This window comes from Monodelphis domestica, chromosome 4, assembly GCF_027887165.1.
Source record: "Monodelphis domestica isolate mMonDom1 chromosome 4, mMonDom1.pri, whole genome shotgun sequence".
NCBI lineage: Eukaryota > Metazoa > Chordata > Mammalia > Didelphimorphia > Didelphidae > Monodelphis > Monodelphis domestica.
Genome location: NC_077230.1, coordinates 179047338 through 179073979, shown reverse-complemented (window position 1 = coordinate 179073979; position 26642 = coordinate 179047338). Strand labels below are relative to the sequence as shown.

The window sequence follows — 26642 nt, the reverse complement described above, 5'->3', positions numbered from 1 at the left end:
AATTCTCCAAGGTCATTTGTTGCTCTGAAGTGTAATTTCTGTGGAAGTAGAAGGCCTTTTATACTCTCTCAGACGCCCAGGGTAAAAGTTGGGTCAGGGGAACTGAGCTAAAAGAATGAGAGATCCTAATTGGTAGTTACTATTCACAGCCAACTACAGATTTGTATAAGAGACTTCACTTTAAGGTGCTGGATGAAACAGTACATTTTTAAAAGATTCTAGACTAATCACTGTTTAATCTGACTTATCTCACTTAGCTCCAGTACCAACGCCAACATTTTCTTAGAAATCATCTCCACCCCACCCTATTCCTACCACAAGTAAATACTTTCTGTTACCCATTTTTAAATTTGCATTCATTTCCTAAGAAAGGAAAAAGTGAGCAAAAACTTTCTCCTAAACCATGTGCATATCATATGATTGCTGTGAGTTTTTGTGAGTGTGGCAAATAATACTTACTAGTGAAAACAAAAGCAAATGTTCTCTACTCCTCTCAACAACCAAGAATCTTTTTAATAAGACTATTTTCTTGCTACTTTCACTTTTATAATTTCAGAAACCAGAGGACTCAAATTATAGAGGGGATTTCTAAAGGTCATATAATCCATCCTCCTGCCTTAACAGCTTAACCACCTGCCAGACAGATAAGCCTTCAACTTCTTTCTAAGGAGTTCCAGAGAAGAAAATGTCACAGTCTCCCTTAGGGACCCATTCAGTGCCTTATAGTCCTCCCCACCAGAATATTCTTCATTATGCCTTAATTGAATCCCTTGCTGGTTAGCTTACGTGGATTTCCTTTTGTTTCTATTTCCACTGAAGGTTTATATTAATTCAAGGGAATGCTTTGCAGTAATTTTTAAATTTAGTAAAGAAGTTTAATTTCTAAGAAAATTTATTTTGGAGAACCAAAAACACTGCATTTCATTTATTGGACTGATTCTAGAGAGAGTTACATCTATGATAATCCATGTTGATAACAATGTTTTGAATTTTTTTGAACACATAAAGTATTTCATATATTATGACAATCATTGCCTTGGATTGTGTTTAATTTTCAGGCTACTGGAACTCAGATTGGGATGATCGTCAGTTCCCTCTCCAATATTGGTGTGGCCCTGATCATTTCATTTATCTTCAGCTGGAAACTAAGTCTAGTGATTTCATGCTTCCTTCCCTTCTTAGCTTTATCAGGAGCCATACAAGCTCGGATGTTGACAGGATTTGCCTCTACAGACAAGCATGTCTTAGAAGCCATTGGCCAGGTAATTGCAGGGGAAGGACGTATCTGAATTTCAACATCACTTTGGACAAAAAAACAATCAGGCAGCATGCTAGATTTGCATAGGGTAAAGAAGAACCTATTGATTTACAAAATATCTTACCAACCCCAAAAGTCCCCACCAACCTTTTTCATATTTTTTAGAATCCTAGTTCAACATTCCCCTATCTCTATTGGTGATAAACATTAAAGGTAGATGGGTTATACATTCAGTCTTCTTTAAATTTTTTTTCAAAAAAAAAAAAAAAGAATAAGGATTTTTTAAAAATCTGTTTTAGGACCTCAATCTATGTGTATTATAATGTGGAGGCAGCAAGGTGGCTCACTAGATTGAGTGATGGGTCTAGAGTCAAGAAGATCCTGATTTCAAAGTTGGCCTTAGACACTTATTAGCTGATCCTGAGTAAATCATGAAACCATTTCTTTTGACTAAATCCCTTGGAGAAAGAAATGGCAAACCACTCCAGTATCTTTGCCAAGAAAATCTCCTGGACAGTGTGATCCAGGGAATGACAAGGAGTAAGACATGACTGAACAACTGAAAAATAACTAAGTTTATTTCCATGGTTAATTAGGTTACTATTTCTATCAAGCAGACTCTAGATATAGTTACTCTAAAAAATAGCCCAAATTATACTATCCACATGCCCACTCTCTTAAGGGGTTCATTCTCTGAGCTTCTGATTTGTGCAACCCATCTTGGTTTGCAAAAGAAGAGCCCATGATGGTGTTCCAGGAATAGAGCAGTCATTTCTTCTCTTTTACCTCTAAGAGTTTTTATTTTTAATTCTTCAGATTTCTAATGAAGCCCTCAGTAATATCCGTACAGTTGCTGGGATGGGAAAGGAAATGCGTTTCATTGAAGCGTATGAGAGGGCACTGGAAAAGTTATTCAGTACAGCCGTCCGAAAAGCAAATATCCATGGATTATGCTTTGGCTTTGCACAAGGCATAGTATTTATAACCAATTCAGCCTCTTACCGATATGGAGGATATCTGGTTCCTCATGAAGGACTCCATTTCAGCTATGTCTTCAGGTAATAATTTGTGCACCAGGTCTTTCAGAGAAACTATTCTCTGTTTCAGTGGAGAGTGTAACAATGAACTTGGGCCACAGTCCTTAACAAAGAGTTCCAAAGAAAAGTACCCTTTAAGTTTTTGTTTACTTGCTGAGAGGAGAGGGTCTCTAGCCAATTGGTCTCAGGCAGTGGGTAAAGATTAAAAAGGAGGAATGGTGTTTGTTTCATAACTGAAGCCTACCTATAACTCCTAGAAATGTGTGGTTCTGGCATCTAGTTCTCAAGAATTATGAGAGTCCATGACTGAAATTTCAGAGAGTTTCAAGAAAGAGCTTAAAGGCTATTAGGCCATTACAAATGAGAATGAGCTATCTGCTGGCTTATTCCCTGTACCAAACAAGGTTTTTTTTATATATACGTTATATCTGATTTGGTCTTAAATCAAAGGATCTGCTTCAAATCCTGCCTCTATTGTTTCTTGTATCTGTGACCATGAAGAAATTGCTTAGCCTCCCTGAGCTTCAATTTCCACATCTGTAATATAAAGGCATTGCTTTTGAGGCCGCCTCCCATTTCATAGCTGATACTCTTTCTCCTCAATAATTTCCCTCCAGAAATATTTTCTGCATGGTTACAAAGTGGCATTTAACAGTAGCTACTGCTGCTACAGCATTTCTACTAATGAAGACCTGCCAGATTGTTTAAGTACTAAGGCAGACCCATGCATACAACAATGTTCTTGTCCTCTCACTTTTTCATTATAAGCTATGCAGTTACTTAGGATAGTGTGGGGAAAGGGTGTCTTGGGGCAAAAACTTGGCTACACTAAAGTCATGTTGACGAAACCACAGATACTATCAAATGCTTGACACAGGTCTTGATACATTTAGCAGATCATACAGCATTTCTATGGCTGCTCAATGGCTATACTCCTCTATCTAAATTATAAGCTCCTCAAGGACAGGTTATTTTTATTTTGTCTTTGTAGTCCTAGGGACTAACACAGGGCCTGACATATAGTAGGTACTTAAAAGAAAGTATCTGATTTATTGGTTATTTTAGACAAAGTTCTTTGGACAAAGGAACTAGGTCTGTGTTGGCAAAACTGTGGCACAGGTGCTGGTGCAGCAGAGAAGGCTGCTCCATTCCCCCTCTCTACAATGCCCGAGGGCATTTTTTGCATGTGCTGCCCCTCTGTCGAGCCACTCAATGTGAGCACTTCCTCCCTCAGCTGTCAGGGATAATGCAGGGGGATCACAAGCAGCTTGAAGTTGTACTTTGGGCATATGATCTTGAAAACATTTGCCAATGCTTGACTAGGTTATTTTCATCTTTATATCCTGTGGTGCATTTATTTGAGTATGTGGATAAGCACTTCAAAGGATAGGCAGGAATGATGGGGTTGTAATGTTCTTTGTTGAGGAGATTGCCCACAGTGATGAGAGCATGGAGCCATTAGAGTTCTATATCAGGATTCTCAACCTGGGATTTATGAACTCCTGTGTGTGTGTGTGTGTGTGTGTGTGTGTGTGTGTGTGTGTGTGTGTAGGTGGGTGGGTGGGGGGCATCTTTTGGATATTTGTCATGGAGTCTATGAATTTTTCTTAATTATATTTCAATATCATTGGTAACCTTGACAATTCCATATGAGAAAATGATAAAGTCAACAACCTAGAACAACAATTCACTTAAAAAAAACTCCCTAAAAAAAGGAAATATAAAACCCCAAGCAAGTAAATACCTTCCTAAAAAAGGAAGCATAAAATATCAAAATAGAAAAATGACTTCCTCAAAAACTAGAATTGGACCAAGGGAAGCTAGTGATTCCACAAAACATCAAAAACAATAAAACAAATTCAAAAACAGGAAAAATAGGAAAAAAATCTGAAATATCTCACAGAAAAAACAACTGACTTGGAAAATAGATCCAGGAAAGATAACCTAAGAATTCTATGTGTTTCATAGATTGCCAAATTGCCTAAAGGGTCCATAAAACCCCCAAAAGTTAAAAAGCCTTATTTTAGAGTACATGAGTGTTAGTGCACAGTAAGGTACCTATCATGTTATGGTCATTTCTTAAATGTTTCCTGAAATAAGTTGACTTGATTGTCTTGGTGCCCACAGGGTTATATCTGCAGTGGTGACCAGTGGAACTGCTCTTGGAAAAGCTTCTTCTTACACTCCAAGTTATGCCAAAGCTAAAATAGCTGCAGCACGTTTTTTCCAGCTCTTAGACTATCAACCCAAAATCAACGTGTACAGTCACACAGGCGAAAAATGGGTAAGAACAGAAAGTAGGGCTCAGATAGTACCCCTCAGCTTGGTCATTAACTTGACCTTGGCAGCCCAGCTTGTTGTGTACTTGATGGATTCATATCAATTCAATTGAATATGTCATCACATGAATTCATGCCCATACAAAAGGGAAATGAATTAGCACTTCTTTTCACAGCAAAATATAATTTTCAATTCTGCATAATGAGATATAGATTTAGTATCAAGATAAATGAAGACAGATGTGCTTGTCACATTATCATTGAAGTTGTTCTGACATAGAATCCTGAAATAAATTCATCATCTCATAATATTGAATTATGAGTGATAGTATGCCTTTCGGATTAGAATGTAGGCCTTGGAGTCAGAAAGACACTGGTTTAAGTCTTGCCTCTGGCACATACTGTTTGGATGTTGTTATTTAACTTTTCAGTGCTCTAGGCAATTCTTTAAGACTCCTAGAGAATCAGCCTGAATTGATAAAGGAAGTGTCTCACCAAGAGCTCTCTATACCAAAGAAATCACAGGTTGAGAATGATCTAGTAAAGAGAGAAAGGGTTTGAAGTCAGGAAAATATGGGGTCAAAGTTAGTCTCTGGTACTTTTAAATTTTGAGCAGTTTGATGGTACAATGGATAGAGTACCATTTCTGGAGTCAGAAAGACTCATCTTCCTGAGTTCAAAGCCAGCCTCAGACTCTTACTACTTATGTGACCCTGGGTATGTCACTTAACCCTGTTTGCCTCCATTTTCTCATCTATAAAATGAGCTAGAGAAGGAAATGACAAACCTCTCTGGTATCTTTGCCCAGAAAACCCCAAATTGGGGCACAAAGATCCAGACATAACTGACCAATAAATTTTAAATTTTGTAACCCAGAACAAACCATTTAACCTTTCCATTCCAGATGAGCTGAATAAACCCAAATTTTATAAAGTCAATCGTTAGAACAAAACCCCTGTCACTGTAAGTGAATTACAGAACAATACTAAAGGTCAGTGTGTCTCTCCATAGCTTGTATTTTAAATCAGCTTTCTATATGACCTGGCAATTTTGCTTCTGAGTCATTCTTAGGGAAAAGGATTACTTTTTTTTTTGGAAGACTTGCCAGGTGAATAGATAAGGAGTTATGAATCCAAGAAACTATGTCCCATTAATATCTTTTTCTTTGCTATAGGCATTCAGTGTCATAGAGTTTGAGATCTAGTTTCCTTCCTAGTGAATCCAGGGAAGGAAATACATTCAGAAACAGAAAAAGAAAAACAGAAAAAGAAGGAAAGTCTTTTTGCTCCATTGCTCAGACCTTCCCTGCCCTCCATATCTAATAGCACAGAATTTCATCTTATTCAATTGCTATTTCTAAAGAGTAGGCTCTGTCATCATAATAGTAAAGGTATCTTAAGAGAGGATAAACATACTTTTTCAAGGTTCTAGACTCTGATGTGAATATAACTAACTCCCTATTTCTTCCAACCACAGGATAACTTCAAAGGGAGCATTGACTTTGTTGACTGCAAGTTTACATATCCATCCAGACCCAGTGTACAAGTTTTGAATGGTTTCTCAGTATCTGTTAAGCCTGGACAGACCCTGGCACTTGTTGGAAGTAGTGGCTGTGGAAAAAGTACCTGTGTTCAGCTGCTGGAGAGATTCTATGACCCTAACAAAGGGCAAGTGGTAAGTATTCCTGTTTGCTGCAGGCTGTCTTTGACTTCCTGAAATTTTCTTCCAAAGTTCTGGTTGGCTAGACTCACTCCTTGGCTCTTGCTTTGGACACTTAACTCTGAATGCTTTTCCATTTTCATCCATTTGCTGATTGACCTGATTTTGCTCCCATAATTCCTTGTTCTTGACAGTCTGCTGACTATTGCATTATCCAATGATAATGAGTCACTCTGGAAACCTGAAGCTCAGTGTATTTAAGAGAATCCTGAGCCTGCTGGGAATGAAGCAGAAAGTGAAGCCTAACTAGGAGAGAGATGGTGGGGAATCTGAAAAAGGGGGACTTGGAAAGCTAGCGGGAGACAGTTAATTGAACCAGTCAAAGCTGGTGTACAGGAAAAGGATAGAGGGTTTCTGTTCATATGACTTGTTATCCAAATAGAATAAATATTGCACATGTTGGAGCAAAACATTTGAATGGAGAATTTAGCGAGGTATTTTGATTTTGTTAGTATTTTTTTTGAGGCTACCTCAAAGTATTTCAATCTCCTTGAAGATGTCAGACAGATGAAAGTTCTGTTGGATAATTGGTGTAGAGGAATGAGAATGGAGGAGGGAGAGGAGAGGAGAGAAGAGAAAGACAAAGAAAGAGAGACAGACAAGACAGAGACAGAGAGAAAGAGAAAGACAGAGGCAGAAAGAGAAACAGAAAGAGAACAGTGGGAGAGGTAAAAAGAGGGAGAAGAGAAGGAAAAAGAAGGAAAAGGGAAGAGAGAAAAGGAGAGAAGGGAAGAGAGAAAGAAAGGAAAAAAGAAGAGAAAGAAAGAGAAGTAGAGAATAGAGGAGGATAGGAGAAAAAGAAAGAAGGGAAGAACAGAAGGTAAAGGAGGGAAAGAAGGGAAGAATGAAAAAGGGAAAGGAGGGAACAAGAGAAACTGACAATGGAAATGGCTCATATAATGGTAAAAGATAACAAAGGAAACTGAGGGATGCTACTAAAGAACAGTCCCACACAAAGCAAAGCAAATAGAGGATTTGATGAAATAAGTAAATAGATATAAAAGATTAGGGAAGACTAGAAATGTGAAATCAAGAGGAATAAGATCCTGGAGTAGCAAACAGTTACTATCAATGAATATTGAATGATGACTGCATAGTATTTACCATCACTTTCTGCTAATTATTTTCAATATAAAAACATTTGATCTGCTTTGAAAGTAGCTGCGGATTAGATTTTATAGGCAACAGATTATAATGCAATCAATACTTACCAAAAGAAAAGAATATAATTCCCAAAAATGTCAGACACATAAAACCTATTGTCCAAGGTAATTTTAAGGTCGTTGAAGACTGGGACCATATTTACTAGGTCTTTTGTATCTCCCTATAGTAACCAGTAGAGCATATTTTATCTGTTCAACCATACTATAACTAGGACAAGGCAATCAGGCTTCTGTTCCAGGGCTCTAAAGTTTTAGGGCCCAGAAATGGAAAATAATGATTTTTAAAAAATTGTACAATTTTTAATTTTGTTAGGTTTACATTTTAGTAGCACTTTTCCTCCTTCAGCAACCTAGAAACTAGAAAAGATAATTAAAGTAGGAAGCTACTAAATATCTGGTGTCTTCCCCCTACTCCTGTTCCCAGCCACATAGAAGAGACAGTGTGGTCTTTACATCGTGCCATATTGTTTCCTATTATCCAGCTCAGAGCTCTTTATTATAAAGGTAGAGGGCCTGGGAATTGAGATGTCCTATGCCATCCAATGGTGAGACTCTTGGCTAGTTTTCTGAATCCTTATTGAATTTCAGTGTGTCAAAATGACTATTGATGATGGCAACTGGAATGTTAATTGCTAAGCATTGTTATACTGTGAACTTTTAAAATGTAATAAATTATTTATTGAAGGGCATCTTTTACCCCACCATTACAGGAGAATGTATCTTTTTCTTTATATGAAACACAGCTGGTAAATTCCTACTCAGATACCTCATCATGATGCAAAAGTGATTCTAGGTTCTAAAGCCTAGAATGTGGCACACGAGCCCTAGGAAATCCTCCTAAGCAGAAAATCTTCAAATAGAAGCCCAGTGATGGTCATAACCCTAACCCTAACCTTAATCCTAAATTCATGCCTCTGACTCTGAATCTGACACTTGTCTCTAATCTTAACCTTAACCCTGACCATAACCCTAACCTATCCAAGAACCACACTTCATTTGTGTTGATGACAAGCTCAATAATTGCTGTAGTTATAGTAACAAAGACCACTAAGGTTTAGAAGGTTTGCAGTCTGCCTTGATGGAGGGAGAATCCACATCAAAAAAATCATAGAACCCCAAAGAAAGCATACAGTAAAATTTTTTACATCTGAGTTCCTGGTGGGTGTATAGTTTTGCCGAATTCCAACCAAAAATAAAGCCTTAATAGTGTTGTGAAATGCTGGTATTGAGCTTCTTCTACAAGAAGAAATGTGGAATTCTGAATGTGGAAAATTCCTCACTGGCTGGAATTCCATACTATGATGAACTGTATTATCCCCTTTATTGGCAGATAATAGATGGACATGATAGCAAACGTGTTAACGTCCAGTTCCTTCGATCTAAAATTGGAATTGTATCTCAGGAGCCTATATTATTTGCCTGCAGCATTGCTGACAACATCAGATATGGAGATAACACTAAGGATGTTCCAATGGAGCTTGTCATTGATGCAGCAAAGAAGGCTCAGCTACATGAGTTTGTCATGTCACTTCCAGAGGTAAGTATCACAGCAGAGTAGTTGGCCCAGAATCATTTTCCATAGAAAAGGGAAGCAGAAATCAAAAGCAGATTGGTAATGACTGGAAAGGGAAGCCCAAGACTATACATGGAAACATTATAATTTTCTTGTACTCCACAGTTTATTACTCTCTAAGAGTAAAATAAATGTGCTATGCCAACATTCTTTTATGTTTTGAGAGGAGACTCTGTACCATTAACTACACTTGAGAAAAGAACCCTTTTGAATCTGACAGGCAAAATAACATCTCCATTGGGGTCAATCTATTTGGGGGCAGTTACGAGCTACACCTGCTGTGCTGTAGACTGGCTTTTCTATGTGTCAAGGATTAATCTATCTCTGCTTGAATTCTTTGCTTCTCTATCAACAAAGTTCATTACAGCTATTTCTTTTGGGATCAGAGACACAGAAAAAATAAAGATGAAGAAGTTGGAATCATCCCAGACAGGCAAATATCTTCTTTTACTTTTGTTTTTCTCTTCATTTAGAATCTCCTAGGAATAGAAGTTGCTTGTTTTTCTCATTTGTCTTTTTTTTCAGTTTAAATTTATTTGTTCATTTGTTACATTAAAATTATCAGGTTTTTCTCTTTCTCCTTCCTCATCTAGCACCACAGAAAGCATCCATAGATAGAATAAAATACCTGGGAGTATTTTTCTCACTTGTAAAGGTGAAAATGGTGCTGAGGGTGGAGTTGGAGGGGAAAGATGGATCCTTTAAAAAAAACTTGCTTGTTTATTGTAGATTCAACACCTCTAGATTTTTGACACAATAGCTCACACACTTCTGATTCTAAGTCTCTGTAGAGACTTAGTCTCATTATCAGGCACATGATATTGTTCATTATGTTGTATGCTGATGTGAAAAGAGAATATGGCAGCTGTACTATAAGTCACAAAGCTAATATTTAGCACAACAACAACAACAACAACAGATATTTATTAAGCACCTACTGTATATAAAGCAATGTGTTAGACTCCAGAAGAAATAAAACAATTATAATCAAGGAGGTTACAGTTTGGCAGGGGAATTTGACATTGACAAGGTTTATTCAGTATTATACAATAAGCATATTATAAAACAAAATGCTCAGTGCATTCTGAAAGGAGGAGAGATTGGGGAAATTTTCCTAGAAGAATTGACATTTGAGGTGGATTTTCTTAATAAAAAGAACTTCAACAGGCAGAGAGAATAGGAAGGAATGCATTTATAGTCATAGGAAACAGTCTGAGTAGTCATTTAGGTGTGCAATCACAGTATATATTCAGGGGGGAAAGAATAGTTCAATTAGATTGGCTCATGGTGTCCATGAGGGGAAACATGCCAGTGGGTAGAAAGTCATCCTTGGAGTCAAGAAGACCTATGTTCAAGTCATATCTCTGAAATATACCACATATGTAACTTGATTCTCAGTGCAACTTCCAGGCAACTCTTCAAATCTATACATTGAAGAATAGGCTCAGATCTTCATTGTTAGAGGGGCATCCTCATTAGGGTTCTCTATTTCAATGAAATCACAATTCTAATAAATAAGGGAAAAGTGCATGGAGAAGTCAAAAGAGTCAGAAAAAGTAGGATGTCACAAAATTGTAGAATGTCTTGAATGTCAGAGAAGTTTGTCCTTTCTTTGGTAAATAATAGGAAGCCAGTCATTAAAGATTATTTTTTAGCAGAGAAATGATATAAAATATAAGCATGAGAAAAGTGATTCTGGAAGTGTAATGAAAGATGGGCTATAATAATCCATCACTCAATAAATATCTATTAAGTACCTGCTATGTACCAGGCACTATGCTAAATGCAAATTGAAGTAAAAGTCAGATCTTGCCCTTGAAGAGTTCATAATCTAATATAGGAGACAACAGCTATATAGTATGTACAAATAAGCTATTTAGAGGACTAGAATGTAGAAAGAGTAAAAGTATGGAAACCTGTAAGAAGGTTATTACAATAATGCAGATGGATGGTGATAAAGACTGGAACCAGAGCAGTAGTGGTAAAATAAAGAGAAGGAGATGGACATAAAATGCTGCGCGTATGGAATCAATGGAATTTGATAACAAGTCATGTATAAAAAAATGAAAGAGAAAGAAATTAAAGGTACACCTGAGGTTATGAATATGGGACACTGAATGACTTGAGAGAAATATAAAGTCAGAAGGTAGAACATATGTAAGAAAGGATATAATGAACTCAAGTTGGGAACATATTGAGTTTAAGGTCCTTTGGGACAGATGGTAGGCAGTATGGTATGATGGAGAGAATCCTGGTCTTGGAGTCAGGAGACAGTTTCAAATCTCACCTCCAGAACTCACTAGTTATATGATTATGGGCAAACTACTTAACCTCTCTAAGACTCTGTTTTCCTTATCTAGAAAATGAGGATAAAATAACTTCAAAACCCATTTTATAGAATTACTGTGAAGATCAAATGAGATTATGTCTATAAAGCACTAGATAAACCTGAGAGCCCTAAATAAATATCAACTATTATGCAACATATCCAGGAGTTGGATTTGTGGGTCTGGAGTTCAGAAGAAAGTCAACAAACCTGAATATCCAGATTTGGGAGTTGGTGATTGAAACCATAGAATGAAATAAGATTGCCAAAGAAGAGTGTAGAAAGAAAAGAGAAGACAATTTGAGATGGGTCTTTGGAGAACACTCACATTAAGGGGATAAGAAGAAGATGGGAAACCAAACGGAACCAGATTAGGTGGAGTCAGAGAGGTAGGAAAATAAGCAAAAGAGAATCTGAATGCAAGAGTAGAGCATAATCAATAGTGTTGGAGACTGGAAATTGGTCAAGAATGATGAAGCCAGTGGGTTTGGTAATTAGGGAGTCATTTATGACTTTAAAAGAGCAGGTTAAGTTAAGGGGCGGGAGCAGAAGGTCGATATGAAAGATGGAGGTTTTAGATAATTTGGAAAAGGCAACATCAAATGTCAATTGGAGTAGTGTATATATGACAGGGCAGTATTATAACTCTAGAATATATATATTTAAGGAAGGCGTAATCCAAGTCAGAAAAGGGAAGGGAGTTATCTTGATAGTTTATTATCTTAGGTATGAGTCCTTTAAATAATCTATTGTGTTCAATAAAGATTCTATATTTGATAATTTCTTAGCTTCAGTACTCACATAGGATTTGAGAGGCCCTCTAGGCATCAATAAAGTTCTGATGTAGAGAGAGACAAAACAAATAAAATTAATGTTACCAGAAGAGCCTCTTTGGACAAGGTCAAATGTAAGTCAAACATATTATTCAACATTGAGAAGCCACCAGGATTGAATCTGGTTCATACAATCCTCAAGTTTCATTAATGGTCCAAGGGTTTTTGTTTTATTATATGGTTTTTAGAGACTTATACATGTTGTAGGCATATGGGAATGAGCCGATAGAGAGAGTGAGAGTGAATGAGAGAGAGAAAATTGCTTAAGTGAAGTCCTTAAGTAAGGTAAGCAATGATATGAGCAGTAGGATTAAAGGAAGAGAAATATCTATTCTAGTACTATAAGGAGGGAGGAGAAAATGGATGATGATGATGATGATGATGATGATGATGATGATGAGTTATGAATAATGGAGGAAGGGAAGTGAAAGAACTAATGAGTTATAAATCTCAGTGAAATATGAAATTAAATTATCTGTTTTAAATTGAAGGGGTTGTCAGTAATCATCAAAGAAATCTGGTCCCAGCTAAAAAATAGAACAGTGGATCAATGGAATAGATTAGGTAATGATTCCAAGGCAGTTAATATCCATAGCAATTTAGTAGTTGAAAAATCTAAATATCCATGCTTTGTGGGGAAGAATTCACTATTTGACAAACACTTCTGGGAAAACTGGAAAGCAGTATGGCAGAGACTAGTTATGGACCAATATCTCATATTGCACACCAGGATAATGTCAAAATGGGTACTTGATCTAGAAATAAAGCATGATGCCAGAAACAAATGGATAAAGGAAGAATTTATGATCAAAAAAGATAAAAATGAAATAGATAATTGTGATTACATTAAATTATAAGATTTTGTACAAATAAAACCAATGTCATCAAAATTAGAAGAGAAACAAATTTGGAAACGTATTTTATAGCAAGTGTCTTACACAAAAGCCTCATTTTTCAAATATGTAGAGAATGGAATCAAATTTATAAGAATACAAAGCATCCCCCAATTGAAAAAGGATCAAAGGATAAAAAGATAGTTCTCAAAGGGAGAAATTAAAATTTTCTACATTCATATGAAAAATTACTCAAAAACATTTTTCATTACAGAAATGCAAATCAAAATACTACCTCCCACCTATAAGATTGGCTAACATGACCAAAAAGGAAAATGATAAATGTTGCAGGTGATGTGGGAAAATTGGTACACTAATACTCTGTTGGTGGACTTTAAACAGATACAATAATTCTGGAGAGCAATACCCTTTGGTTCATCAATACCACTACTGGGTGTTCATCCCAAAAAGATCAGAGAAAAGGGAAAAGGACCTACCTGTACCAAAATATTTTAGCAACTCTTTTGTAGGGGCAAAGAATTAGAAACTGAGGGATCATCCATAACTTGGGGAGTGGCTGAACAAGTTGTAATATATGTTCATAATGGAATACTTTTGTACCATAAGAAATGATGACCAGGATTAGTTCAGAAAAACCTGGAAAGACTTATATGAACTGAGGCAAAGTGAAGTGAACAGAACCAAGAGAGCAATGTATATAGCAACAAATATTAAACACTGATCAACTATGAAGGTCTAAACTATTATTAGCAAAGCAAGTTGTTCCCAGGAAAACCACAAAGGACCCATGATATAAATGTTATCCCCAGCAAAAGAAAGGACTGTAGGAGTCTTAGCATACCATCTTCCACTATATTTCCTTCATGAGATTTCTACTGCATGTGTGATAATGTGTCTTCTATTATGACAGGAGCAACATTGAAATATGTACATATATAATCTATATCAGACTATTCACTGTGGGGAAGAAGGGAAGGAGAAAATCTGAATTCTAAAATATCAAAAAATTGTTAAAACTTATTTCTACTTGCAATTGAATATTTTAATGGAAGAAAAAAAACTTGGAAAAATAAATTGAAGGGATTGAATTAGTGCCTTTGGGAGCAAGAAGAGAAAAGAAAAAGTTTGGGACAGTCACTATGCTAAATAAGATAGGGATTCGAGAAAGGTAGTGGAATAACAGTGAAGACTCAGCCACTCTATAACATGGAGATTGTAAACCATGTATTGAAGTGGATCAAATCAATTTGATTTCTGCACATCGGCTATGGGAGAAGTGGGGGGAGGGGGAGGGAAGAAAAGAAAATGATGTTTGTTTCCAATGAATAATGTTTGGAAATGACCAAATAAAACAATGTTAAAAAATTAAAAAAAAAAGAAAATTCCAAATGGGATGATTAAAAGTAAAACCCAGTTGAAAGTGAATGAATGAGAAAAATAAAATATGTTGCTTGATCCTGAAAAAAAATCAATTTGATTTCATAATTTTTCTATAGTAGCACTAAGCAATCTTGTAGCAGTAGTGGAGAAATTAGATGATGGAGTTTATTTCAAAACAAGGAGCCTTAAGGGGCATTGAATGACAGATTCAGCAGTAGTAGTTATAGTGAGATGTTCATGGGAGACCACATGATTACAGTCAATGAAGGGAGAATGGGAGAGAGGCTCAGGATGGGTTATATGACTTAAAAGTCATGATAAGAATAAAACATAAATTTAATCTGAGTTTGAAATTAAGAAAGAAGGATAAGAATGTGTCATCCTGAAGTGGAATTGTGAAGTTTCAGATATCAAAGGTGAAATAATTCTGTGAGGTGACCCAGTCAAGTCAACAAGCAGTTATGAATCCCCTACCTAAGTACGAGGGATACAATGAAAGGCAAAAAACCCAATTCTTGCTTTCAATGAGCTCACATTTTAATGGGAAAATAACATGTAAACAACTATGTGCAAACAAGATATATAGGAAAGAAACTGGAGATGGCAGGGGCTAAGGGAAGCCAAGTTGTCTCCTTTCTCTGATACTCATAATAGACAGCCATGTCATAATGGAAAGCATGTGGGATTTTAGTCAGAGGACCTGAATTGGAACCCTGATTTTGCTGCTTACTATCTTTGTAATCTTAGACAGGTCAGTAAGCTTCTCTGAGAATTAGATTTTTTTTATATTATAAAATAAAGTCATTGACTTAGATGACCTCAAAGTAAAAGTGACCCGAGTCATCAAGCGCTCATTAGCAAGTATTGATTAAATGTTTAGTAAATGCCAACGACTAGGTTTGATAATGGGGATAAAAAGACAAAAGTGAAAGTCCATGCTGGGGTGAAGGGGGGCTTACTTGTTTATAGGGATGACAACAAATAAATATATACACAATATATACAAAATGAAGATGAGTTTATGCTATATGGTGAAGCCATTGACACTGGTTCTATGGAGCATAGCAACTGTGACATTTCAGTAACTCTTTGTTTCATTTACTTTTTTTTTCAGAAATATGAAACTAATGTTGGGGCTCAAGGGTCCCAGCTCTCTCGCGGTCAAAAGCAGCGTATCGCAATAGCTCGTGCTGTCCTTCGGGATCCTAAAATATTGTTATTAGATGAAGCAACTTCTGCCTTAGATACAGAAAGTGAAAAGGTATGAATTTCCAAAGGAATATGGGAAGTCCTGTTGTGATTAGGTCTATGTCTTTGATTTTAGATGTATTTGGAGCAAAGAACCTTATTTTCAGTCTTCTAGTAAGAAGTACATTCCTTTTAGAAACATGCAATACTGCTAAGGGGCTCGGGGATAGAACGCTAGGGCTGGAATCAAGAAAACTCTTTGTACTGAGTTAAAATCTCACCTCAGATACATACCACCTGAGTGACCTTATATAAATCATTTAGTCATGTTTACCTCAGTTTCCTCATCTGTAAAATAAGCCGGAGAAGGAAATGGCAAACCACTCCAGAATCTTTGCCCCAAAAGTGCCACAAATGGGGTTCTAAAGAGTTGGACACAACTGAAGTGACTGAACAACAGCAACAATATTTAGAATGGTAGTAAAGTATTGTTTTCAATGTGACTGATTCAAATGAACCAAAATCCAATCACTAAATATGATTTATTTATAAAATTCTTTCAGGAACTCAAATGGAGATTTTCAAAAGCTAATAATTATCATAAACCAAATTTTCCATTTAAAATTTTCTCTTTTTTAAGTAGCAAGTTTTAAAAAATTAATCTGTCTTCTATCTCGCCCATTGAATGTATTTTAAAAATACACACAAATTCCTCAATACATTTGTACATATTCTGACAAAATAATTTCTTATCTATAAAAATATATGTTGCATTTTAAGTTCATTATCTCTCTGCTAGGAAAAGAGTGGGTATTTCTTTTTTAAATTATATTTTATATTTTTCAGTTATCTGCCTTCTCTCCCTCCCTTCCATCTCCCCCAACTGCCAGTGAAAAAGAAAGAAAAACAAAATCCTTACAAATATAGATAATAATGTCTATATACTAGACATTGAGTGAGATGTAACCAACTAAACCCCGCATATGTTTCCTTAATTAATTTGGTCCTAGTATATTTTTGGCTTCCATTTTAGTGTGTGATTGAGGCAAGACTTAAACTTCTGTCTTTCTGACTCTAAATCCCTCACCTTATCCACAAGACTCAAGTATTATATAAATGCCAATGATGACCTTGGTGATGATACCCTCACCATGTTCAATCAGATTTTCATGGTATTGAGTTATGCACTGATGAGAATATGACACCTGGTGCCATGTATCTCCACTTGAACTTTTGGTCCTTTGTTCACAGACAGTACAAGAAACCTTGGATAAAGCCAGAGAAGGACGGACATGCATTGTCATTGCCCACCGCCTTTCCACCATCCAAAATGCAGATATTATAGCTGTTGTGTCACAAGGTGTTGTCATTGAAAAAGGAACTCACAATGAACTGATGGGCCAGAGAGGAGTATATTACAAACTAGTCACCACAGGGGCACCCATTAGTTGACTTTCTTCAGGAATGTTGTACATCTGGAATATTGATTGCTTCTCAACAAGTATCTCATATTCTTTGAAAACAAACCATGATGATCACAGACTCATAAAACTCAGAGTTGGAAGAGACTTTAGTGGCCATCTGATCCAACCCAAAGTAAAAGGGATATTTGCTAGAAGATAGCCAGCAAGTGGTCATCCAGCCTCCTTGTGAAGATCTCAAAGGAAGGGGAACCCACTTTCTCTCTAGGTAGCCCAATACACTTATGGACAATTCTAATTGTTAGGATATAGTCTCAATTTGCCTTTTTTCAACTTATACCCTTTTTTTTCCTGTTTCTTCCATCTGGGGTCAAATAGAATAAATCCAGTCTTTCTGATAGTCCTTCAAATACTTGACAGACATCATATCCTCCATCATCCTTCTCTTCTCCAAACTAAATATATCCAATCCTTCAATCAATCCTCCTATAATGCTATGAGGTAAAAAGAATAATTATATTAAACCTATATTATGTGTATATACATATAATTTTCATAATCATGCTCATAAAAAGGCTCTTACCTATAAACTTAAAATGTAGAAATGATTATGCATGTGAATGGATACTCTCTAATCCATATCTAATGGGTTTTCTCAGTGGAGACCTGGTTGTTCCTGTGTTGAGAGATATTTTGAAAATGATTGTGCCTTTAGAGAATCAGAAATGGAGGGAAAGAAGAAACTAAAAAAAAAAAACAGAAATAGCTAGAAAAACTACAGCCATGGTCAGCCTGCCTATGTGATGGCTGATCAAAGTTATTACCCCCCACATTGTCTGAACATGATCACTTTGCTATGTGACATTCCTTGGAATTCCACCAATTCCTCATCTTGTTCTGAAGATATCATTATCCCTGGGGAGTTTAAGGATCTATCAGGACATATTGTTGTACATAAATTCATTCAGAGTACTTTTCTACCAATACCTAACCAATATTGCCCACACTGAGAAAACTGAAGCATTGATTGTATGATCCAGTGGAATGGATCTTGTCTCTGGAATTATAGAACCTGGTTCAAATACTGACTTGTGCTTACCATCTGTGTGACCTTGGGCACATCACTAACCTTCTTAAGCCCTGAATTCCTCATCTGTAAAATGAGGAGACTGGACTCAATCGTTTATAAGGCCTCTTCCAGCTCTAGATCTATGATCCTATGACTGAATGGGACAGAAATTAATTATAGGTAACAGAGCTCTTAGATTGGGATGGGGAGAATACAGGTTTGAATAGGCTACACAGTCAGCATGGGATGGATGCAAATTTGAGGACAGTTTCACTGTTATTGGAGAAGAGATGTGAGAAAAAGGAGGCAGGAGGTATCAAAGAAAAATAATGTCATCTATTTCAAAATATTTTCTGGAGTTCTTATGCTTAAGAAAGAATAGGAAACTCCCTACTTTATTTTACTATGGCATGGCCTCTAGTTTCTGAACATCAAACCCATGGTAATATTCTAAAAACAAAAAAAAAACCCTTATCTTTTGCTTTAGAATAAATACTAAATATCAGTTCCAAGGCATAAGAGAGGTAAGGGCTAGGCAATTGGGGGTAGGTGACTTGCCCAGGGTCATATAGCTAAAAAGTGTCTGAGACCAGATTTGAACCCAGGGCCTCCAGTTTTCAGGACTTGGCTGTCTACCCACTATAACTTAATTTATATATATATATATATATATATATATATATATATATATATATATATATATATCACCTTTGAGCCTTCACCCCAGGATATAAAACTGATGGATCTGTGATTTTGTAGACATAACTACTCCTTTCAGCAAATAGACAGTAAGTCCCTTGAAGACAGAAACTGTCTTGTTTTTGTCTTTGGATACTCTCTGCTTAGCACATGGTTGGTACTTAATAAACATGTCAAACTGAGTTGAAGAATCACAACCCCTCCTTGTCTTGTTATTCTATATGATTATTTTTCCATTTGTTTCTGCAAATCTTCCATAAAGTATGTACCCAAAGTAATACACATCTTTTAGTTGTGGGAGAAACACACCCAAATTTGTAGGAGGGTCTCAGTGCAAGAATGGGAGACTCAAACTCTATTCAATCCAGAAGAAAAGAATTTTATTTGAAGAAGAGGTTTATGGTGGTATAATAGCCAATTAGCTGGTAGAATACTCTGGGGGCTAATCAGGTAGCTTTAGAGCTGATGGACAAGCCCAGAGAGCATCGGCTTCCACACTGTGGATCAGGGTTGGCATATTTATTAGGGTTTGGGGTCTAATCATCTCCCATTCCAGAGAAATCTTCACCTTTCCCCAAAACCCTGGAAAATGGGCATGACAAAACTCAGGTGGAGGTGTATTTTGGGGTTTGATGTCATATGGAATAAGGAGAATGGCCAAGTTCTTCTGGCATGCCAGAGTCCCCAGTGGTCCATTATCCATCTTGTCATCATTTGTCAGTGTAGGAGAGATCTCGCTACCCTTCTGGAATGAGAACATGGTGGGGTGGGATATGGAGTCTTGGAGGACCACTATAGGTAATTAATTATTTCTTACAGTTCCAATCTAAAATAAACATAGAACCATATAAGTAATTAATAAAACAGATTAGACACAAGCTAATGTCCAGTATAGAATATCCAGTACATCCAGTACACAGAATGGGTAATTGATCAATCAGCAATTCATACTTGACTAATGATAAAACTAAAGGTTTTGTGGTTGATCTTTAACTAGGGCTAACTGGTGAGAAATGCAAAATTTCAGCATATAAAGTCATATTCCTCTTACTACCCCTCACTACCTGCTATCAGCCCCCCATCAATTTTAAAACCATCATCTAGCCCAGGGTCTCTAACTTCTGCTTCTTCTTTTTGTTACTTAACTGACCTACTCCTTTATGTTCTCAACAATGTATATTAAAATGCTTTTTGCATTTATGCTGCCATTGGTGACATGCCATAGCCTTCTTACACAAATGTTTTATTTGCCATTGCTATTTATTAGAAATTTTACTTCATTTGAAATTGTGGTGTTTCATGGTTGGCTATCACATAGAATCACTAAGGAACAATGAAAGTTAGAAAAGTCTTCTCTCATTTTAGCCTGCTAGGATATGCAAGGCCAGATATAGTGAATGAGTCCCAGGTCTCAATGATTGAATGATTACATAAGGCCAAAATGTGTTCTCAGTCACTCTCCACAAGTGGAAATCTCTTCATGCTCTTGGATCCCCAAGTTGGAACAATTTATATAAATCCCTTCCATATAAAGAACTGTTTGTCACACTTCTGTAAACTATTGCAATATGAAGAAGATTCATGGTAAAAACATTTAAAGTCACTTAGAAACTATATGGTGTCCATATAATCTAAACACCATCCTCTAACATGCAAATTGTATTAGGAGTATATTAATTGGATGTTTGGGGAAGTACAAAGGCCAGACCACTGAAGAAGAGGTAATGATGAACTAGATGGCATTGGAATAATATGGAACTTCAGCAAGTAACTAACTTCCTAAACTGTAGTCAAGTTCATCAGCTTGCCTGACATTTGATAGACATTCCTGTTTAGACCCGTATAAAATGAAATCTAGCCATTTCATGAATTTGTGCTACAGAAGAATTAGTAGATTTATCTCTTGATCCTTAGATATTACTAACTCTTAATACTTCACTTAGATCCATCCTCCATCCAGTGACCAAAATGATTTTCTTAAATCACAAATCCAATCATGCCACACACACCAAACACTTCACTCGCAATAACTCCAGTGCTGCCCTATTGCCTCCAAGATCAAATATAAAATTCTTTTTCTTGTGTTCAGAACTCTTCATAACTTCCAACTTCCTTGCTTCCTTCACTCTCTTCCACGTACTTTTTAGTCTTTTTATACCTTACTTCCCATCAAGTACTCTTATATCCAGTGATACTAGCCTCCTTACTGTTCCCCAAAAAAGACACTTAGTACCTTGGCTCCAGGTATTTTCTGTTTGTTCCTGATTTCTGGAATGCTCTTTTTCCTTTTCTTTGCCTACTAGATTTTCTGGTTTCCTTCAAATCTCAACTAAAATCTTATCTTCTAGAGAAAGCTTTTCCCAACCCCCTTAAAAATTCTAGTGCCTTCTCTCTCTTAATTATTTCCTATTTTCCCTGTATATAGCTTGTTTGGACACACTTGTTTGCTTGTCTCTCCCTTTAGATTGTGTGCTCCTTGAAGGCTGGGGCAGTATTTTATCTTTTTTCCAGTATCATGCCTGGCACATAGTAGGGTTCAATAAATGTTTATTGACTCACTGACTGACTTTTAATACCATAGCCCTTTTAAAGGGATTGCATATCTCCCTGTTCTATTGGAAGCTGGCTTAAAAGTTGTCTACTCCTGTGGGGACAATTGAAATTCTTTCCTTCAATCAATTCTGTTTCCTCCTTCCTCATGGTTCAAGCATCTCCCAAACCACCATACTGTAGGAACAAAGACAAAATACAGATACCCCCTCTCTGCCTTCACAGTGGTGTACTCAAAGGTAAAACACTGAAGGACTCTGTCCTACCTAAGGAGATCTGATTGACTCAATTATTCAAATGTTTTGTCATGAGAAAATGTTACTAGCTCTAGTGACAAAAGGTCCCATAACAGTGCTAAATTAACATGTCTAGGTATACTTATCACCTCTTTAAAAGAAGATGTTGAGTCATTTCCAAAGTACTCTCCTTCTCTGGAAGGTGATTTAAATTGAATCCCTCTTGATTCAATTAACCTTTTGCCTTTCTTTCTTTTAGAAAGGCTGGATGCAATCCTCAATGAGCTTGGGATAATGCTGAGTTTCCAAGAAATGTGTCCCTGCTTTATCATCAGTTTCATTCACATTTCCTTCCTGATGCATTCATATTTAAAAGGTTGTCTTCCTTTAGCAAAATCACTATCTTCTGTGGCACCAAGTATTTAGAGAATAATTTTGCTAAATCATAAAACTGAGTGAAAAAAACATTTTAGATTGGGGAAGGAGGAACTGACCTTAAGTAAAAGAAGAAATCTATGTATTGATTTAAACTAAATATTCTCTAATTTGTAATGGAATCAATGTGTGATGAAGGTTTTGTTTAGTTTTGGTAGGAAAAAAATATATGCTTTATTTGTTTTAAGTAGAGGCTTATCCTATCCTATCCTAATAGGAGAGGTTCCTTTTCTCTTCTGCCTATGGCTAATTCATTCTTTTAGATCTTTGCTTCTTTCCCTCCATATGATTGAGAATGGAAGATGGGTGGCCTGTAGGGAGGATAGGAATCAAAGACTATCTATACTATACAAGGTTTCTGAGTTACATGGGTGTTTCTAGATTTGATCTGTGATGACCTATCCTGTTTGGGCTAGCAAATGAGCCCTAAAGTCTCTTCTCCCATATTAATGTAAATAGGTGAGGAAAAATTCTTCATGAACCCCAGAAATATAAGACATAGTATGTGAAGTCTATATTTCCATGTAAGCATCTCACACCTATCTATCATAAGGGCATATGATTACCTATATACTCTTTGGATTAGTGGATTCTTTCCAGCCTGCTCTCATTCTGGCAGATCTAAGTTCCCAGAGAATACAATTATATTCAAAGTCTCTCAAAGTTCTAGGGGGTAACTATATTGCTCTTACTCCTCATTTTAGCTATTGAAAATCTACCAAATCTACCAATCTGTTTCCTGCTTACACAAACCAGCCACTCACAGCAATGACATTTTAGACCTTAATTAAAATGATTTTCTTAGCCAAAAAAATTATAGCATCCCATAAGTCATATATTAAAACCAATGCATGAATAATAAAAATATATCCCAAACCACTCATAAACATTGTTCATACTCTCTTGTCAATGTACTCAGTAAATGAGTGGGGGAGAGTGTAAATTTCTGAGGAACAGTTAGGCACCCAATTAAAAGAACATAAGGGAAGAAAAAAACATGTGCTCAGGGTAGCTTATTCAGTGCACTATTTCATTCTGTATACTTGGAAACAGGTTTTTTTTTAACATGGAAAGAAGTACATGATTTCGAAGAGCAAAATGAGCAAAACTTAAAAGAATATTATATACAACAAAAGAAATATTGTTTTGAAGAATAACCTGTGTATGTTCACCTCCAGAGAAAAAACTCATAGAAATAGGTAAGACATAGTTTTACATATACATATCTTATTTTTTTACAAATAATACCTTCTCTAGTGGGAAGATGAAAGGGAAAGAGGTAGATAATGAGGAACTTTAATGTAATAAACAAATTAGTTAATTTTTTTAAATCAGAAAGGCGCATATGACAAACAATTCAGGTTGTCTCTGTGTAAGACAAACCAGCCTAGCCAGCTCTTAAATAACACATCAGCAACAATACCAATCTATTCCATTTTGGCTTTTTTCCCTCTCAAATCAGAGAGGGTCAGCAAAGAGCTATTGGTACAGCTGAAAAGTTTCTTAATCTCTCCAGGTCCCTGAAGAACAATATTTGAGACTGACTTGTTGAATGAGGTTGAATTTGTCTTTACCCAATCAAAAATCATGTAACTGAAGTCTATCAGCCAACTACTACTGCTGAGAGTCTCTTCAAAAAACTGGCAAAAGATGCTTTCTTTTTGACCCCTTGCTATTTTTTTCAATCTTGAAAGCCTTAGCCTGTACCTCCAAAATCTTTCTTTTTTTTCAAAAATTTAATTAAATTTCAGTTTCATGTAGAAACATTTTTTGATATTTGTTGTTTGACATTTGGGAATCCAGATTTTCTTCTTCCCTTCTCCTGCCTCCCTGAGGTGATAGTCTGCTACCAGTGCTTTCATGCAATACATATTTCCATGTTGCTCATGTCATGATAGAAGATACATATCATACATACAATAAAAACCTGATGAAGGAAATAAAGTGGAGGATGGTGTGCTTTGATCTGACAATTCTCAGCAGTTCTTTCTTTGGCTATGAATAGCATTTTCCATCATGAGTCCCTTATAGTTAGTTGTCTTGGGAAATTGCTTTGTTGATAATGGTTTAGTTCTTCACAGTTGATCATCTTATACTATTTCTGTTACTATTTAATATATTGTTCTCCTGATTCTGCTCACTTTACATCAGTTCATATAAATCTTTCCAGGTTTTACTGACTTCATCCTGTTTTTCATTTCTTATAGTGCGATAGAATTCTAGCACAATCATATACCACAACTTGTTGAGCCATTCCCAAAGTGATGGACAACTCCCCAGTTCCTAATTCTTTGCCATTAGGATATGTTCTTTTATTTCTGATCTCTTTGGGATTTGGACCCTGTAGTATTATTGCTGAGTCAAAGGGTGTGATTAGTTTTAGGACCCCTTGAGCATGGTTCCATATTTCTCTACAAAACGGTTGTCTCCATTTGGTCATTTTAGCTAATCTGATAGGCGTGAGATATCACAGAGCTGTTTTAATTTGCATTTCTCTAATCAATAGGGATTTGAATAATTTCCTCATAGATTATAATTTTGATCTCTTCCTCTGAAAACTGCGTATTTATATCTCTTGACTATTTTTCAGTTGTTGAATGCTTTGTATTCTTATTAATTTGACTCAGTTCTCTATGTATATTTGAGAAATAAGGCCTTTGCAAGAGACATTTGCCATAATTCCCCACCCCCAATTATTCTTTCCCTTCTTATCCTGGTTTCAATGATGCTGTTTCTACAAAACCTTTTAAATTTAATGTAATCAAAATTATTCATTTCATCTTTTGTAATGTTCTCTATGTCTTATTTGGCCATAAATTTTTCCCACCTCCATAAGTCTGACAGGTAAACTTTTCCACATTCCCTTAATTTGTTTATGATGTCACTCTTTATTTCTAGATCAAGTATTTATTTTAACTTTATCCTGGTATATAGGGTGAGATATTGGTCTAAGTCTAGTTTCTGCCATACTGTTTTCTAGTTTTCCCAGTAGTTTTTGTCAAATAGGGCGTTTTTTCCCCCAAAACTTAAATCTTTGGTTTTATCTAAGACTAAATTGTTATGGATATTAACTACCAAGTGTTAATTATCTAATCTATTCTATTGATCCACTATTTTATTTCTTCGCCATTACCAGATTACTTTGATAGTTGCCACTTTATGGTCCAGTTTGAAATCTGGAACAACCAGATCTTATTCTTCATATTTTTTTCATTGATCCCCTTGATATTCTTGTCATTTAGTTCTTCCAAATAAATTTTGTTTTTATTTTTTATAGTTCAATGAAATAATTTTTGTGTAGTTGGATTGATATGGCACTGATAGATAAATCAATCTAGATAAGATTGCCATTTTTATTATGTTAGTTCAGCCTATCTATGAAAAATGAATGTCTTCCCAATTGTTTGGCTCTAACTTTGTGTAATAAGTGCTTTGTAATTGTGATCTGTTAGATTTAAAATGGTTGAGGTCTTAAACTGTAGTGATTAAAATAGTGGAAGATATAAATTGTGATAGTTATAAGAGAGGGTGAGTAAATTTGACTGCAGAAAATATGTTTCACTACAGTGTCCTGGTTTTAAATCAAATATAAGGTGGTCCCCAGGAAATATTCCCAATTATAGAGATTTTAATTAATAATTAAAGAAAAGAGAGAAAGAGAGAAGAAGGAAATAAGTATGAAGGGCCTTAAGCCAACATGGCCTAGACCTGAGTCTTAAGAGAGAGAGATCAGTCAGTCAGTCTTTTAACACTCACCACAAGGTCTGCCTAAGCAAGGACACCAGGCCAGCATCATCTCAGCTGCTTTCACCAGCTCCCTCCTCCATCTGAATGTTTCAGAATCAGTCCTTCCTCAATCTGAATGTTTCAGAATGGGTCCTCCTCAATCTGAATGTTTCAGAATGACCTCTCAGCTCTTCTCTGAGCTCTTATTTTTAAGGGCAAAATCTCCTATGTCACCTTCCCTAAGTTCTTCCATCTACCAATCACTGTAGATGTTTTCTAAAAGACAGCCCATTTTGAATTCACAGCTGAGTAGATTAATCTCTTTAGTAAGTCAGAAAAAAATGCTGCTGTGTCGACTAATTTCATTAAGAGAAAACCTCTGAGTAAGTTTTCACCTTTTAGGTCTAAGTAGTTTACAAGTTGCCCCACTTTTATAGGCACCTAGCATCCCATTGTATCAATTCCAAAAACAGGCATGGCTCAAAGAACTCCTTTCCTTTATAAGTATGGTTTTCAAGTACTTTCATTGTTTAGCAAGGAGTTTTCTGCCCTAAAGCAGTTTTAAGTACAGGTGGAATTGAGGTCTTCCCATAGCAAGGAGTTTTCTCCCCTAAAGCAGTCCCAAGTAGGGATGGGGTAGAGATCCTCCCATAGCAAGGAGTTTTCACATTCAAGTAGAGTTCTCATTATCTGGTAGGGAATTGTTTCAATTGAAGATTCCCCAATGGGGAAATTTTTAACATTCACAAGTCTGAGAAATTTTAAGGTTTGTAGATCATATAGTTATTGAGTTTGTTTTGGTAGATATACCCCCAGTCATTTTTTGTCTTGAGTTATTTAGAATGGAATTTCACTTTTTGTCTATTGCTGTTGGACTTTGTTGGTGGTAAATAGAA

General features: G+C 36.1%; 1 protein-coding gene and 1 long non-coding RNA gene across 5 annotated transcripts in view; one reads left to right on the top strand and one right to left on the bottom strand.

The window, feature by feature from the left end:
* The window catches only part of ABCB11 (ATP binding cassette subfamily B member 11), a 110409-nt gene extending 91428 nt beyond the window's left edge, over positions 1 to 18981 (top strand). For 2 of the 4 annotated variants that reach the window (XM_007494326.2, XM_056793981.1), the window contains 7 exons: positions 1059 to 1262; positions 2075 to 2316; positions 4423 to 4579; positions 6051 to 6248; positions 8787 to 8993; positions 15537 to 15683; positions 16862 to 18981. In XM_007494326.2, coding sequence (XP_007494388.2) covers positions 1059 to 1262; positions 2075 to 2316; positions 4423 to 4579; positions 6051 to 6248; positions 8787 to 8993; positions 15537 to 15683; positions 16862 to 17062 — 1356 coding nt within the window. In that variant the 3' untranslated portion in view covers positions 17063 to 18981. Of the gene's footprint in view, positions 1 to 1058; positions 1263 to 2074; positions 2317 to 4422; positions 4580 to 6050; positions 6249 to 8786; positions 8994 to 9386; positions 15484 to 15536; positions 15684 to 16861 lie in introns of those variants that run through there. The other 2 variants (XM_056793980.1, XM_007494327.2) reach the window with 2 other exon arrangements.
* Positions 1 to 26642, bottom strand: part of LOC103102393 (uncharacterized) — a 56422-nt gene that overhangs the window by 15926 nt on the left and 13854 nt on the right. The window lies entirely within an intron of this gene.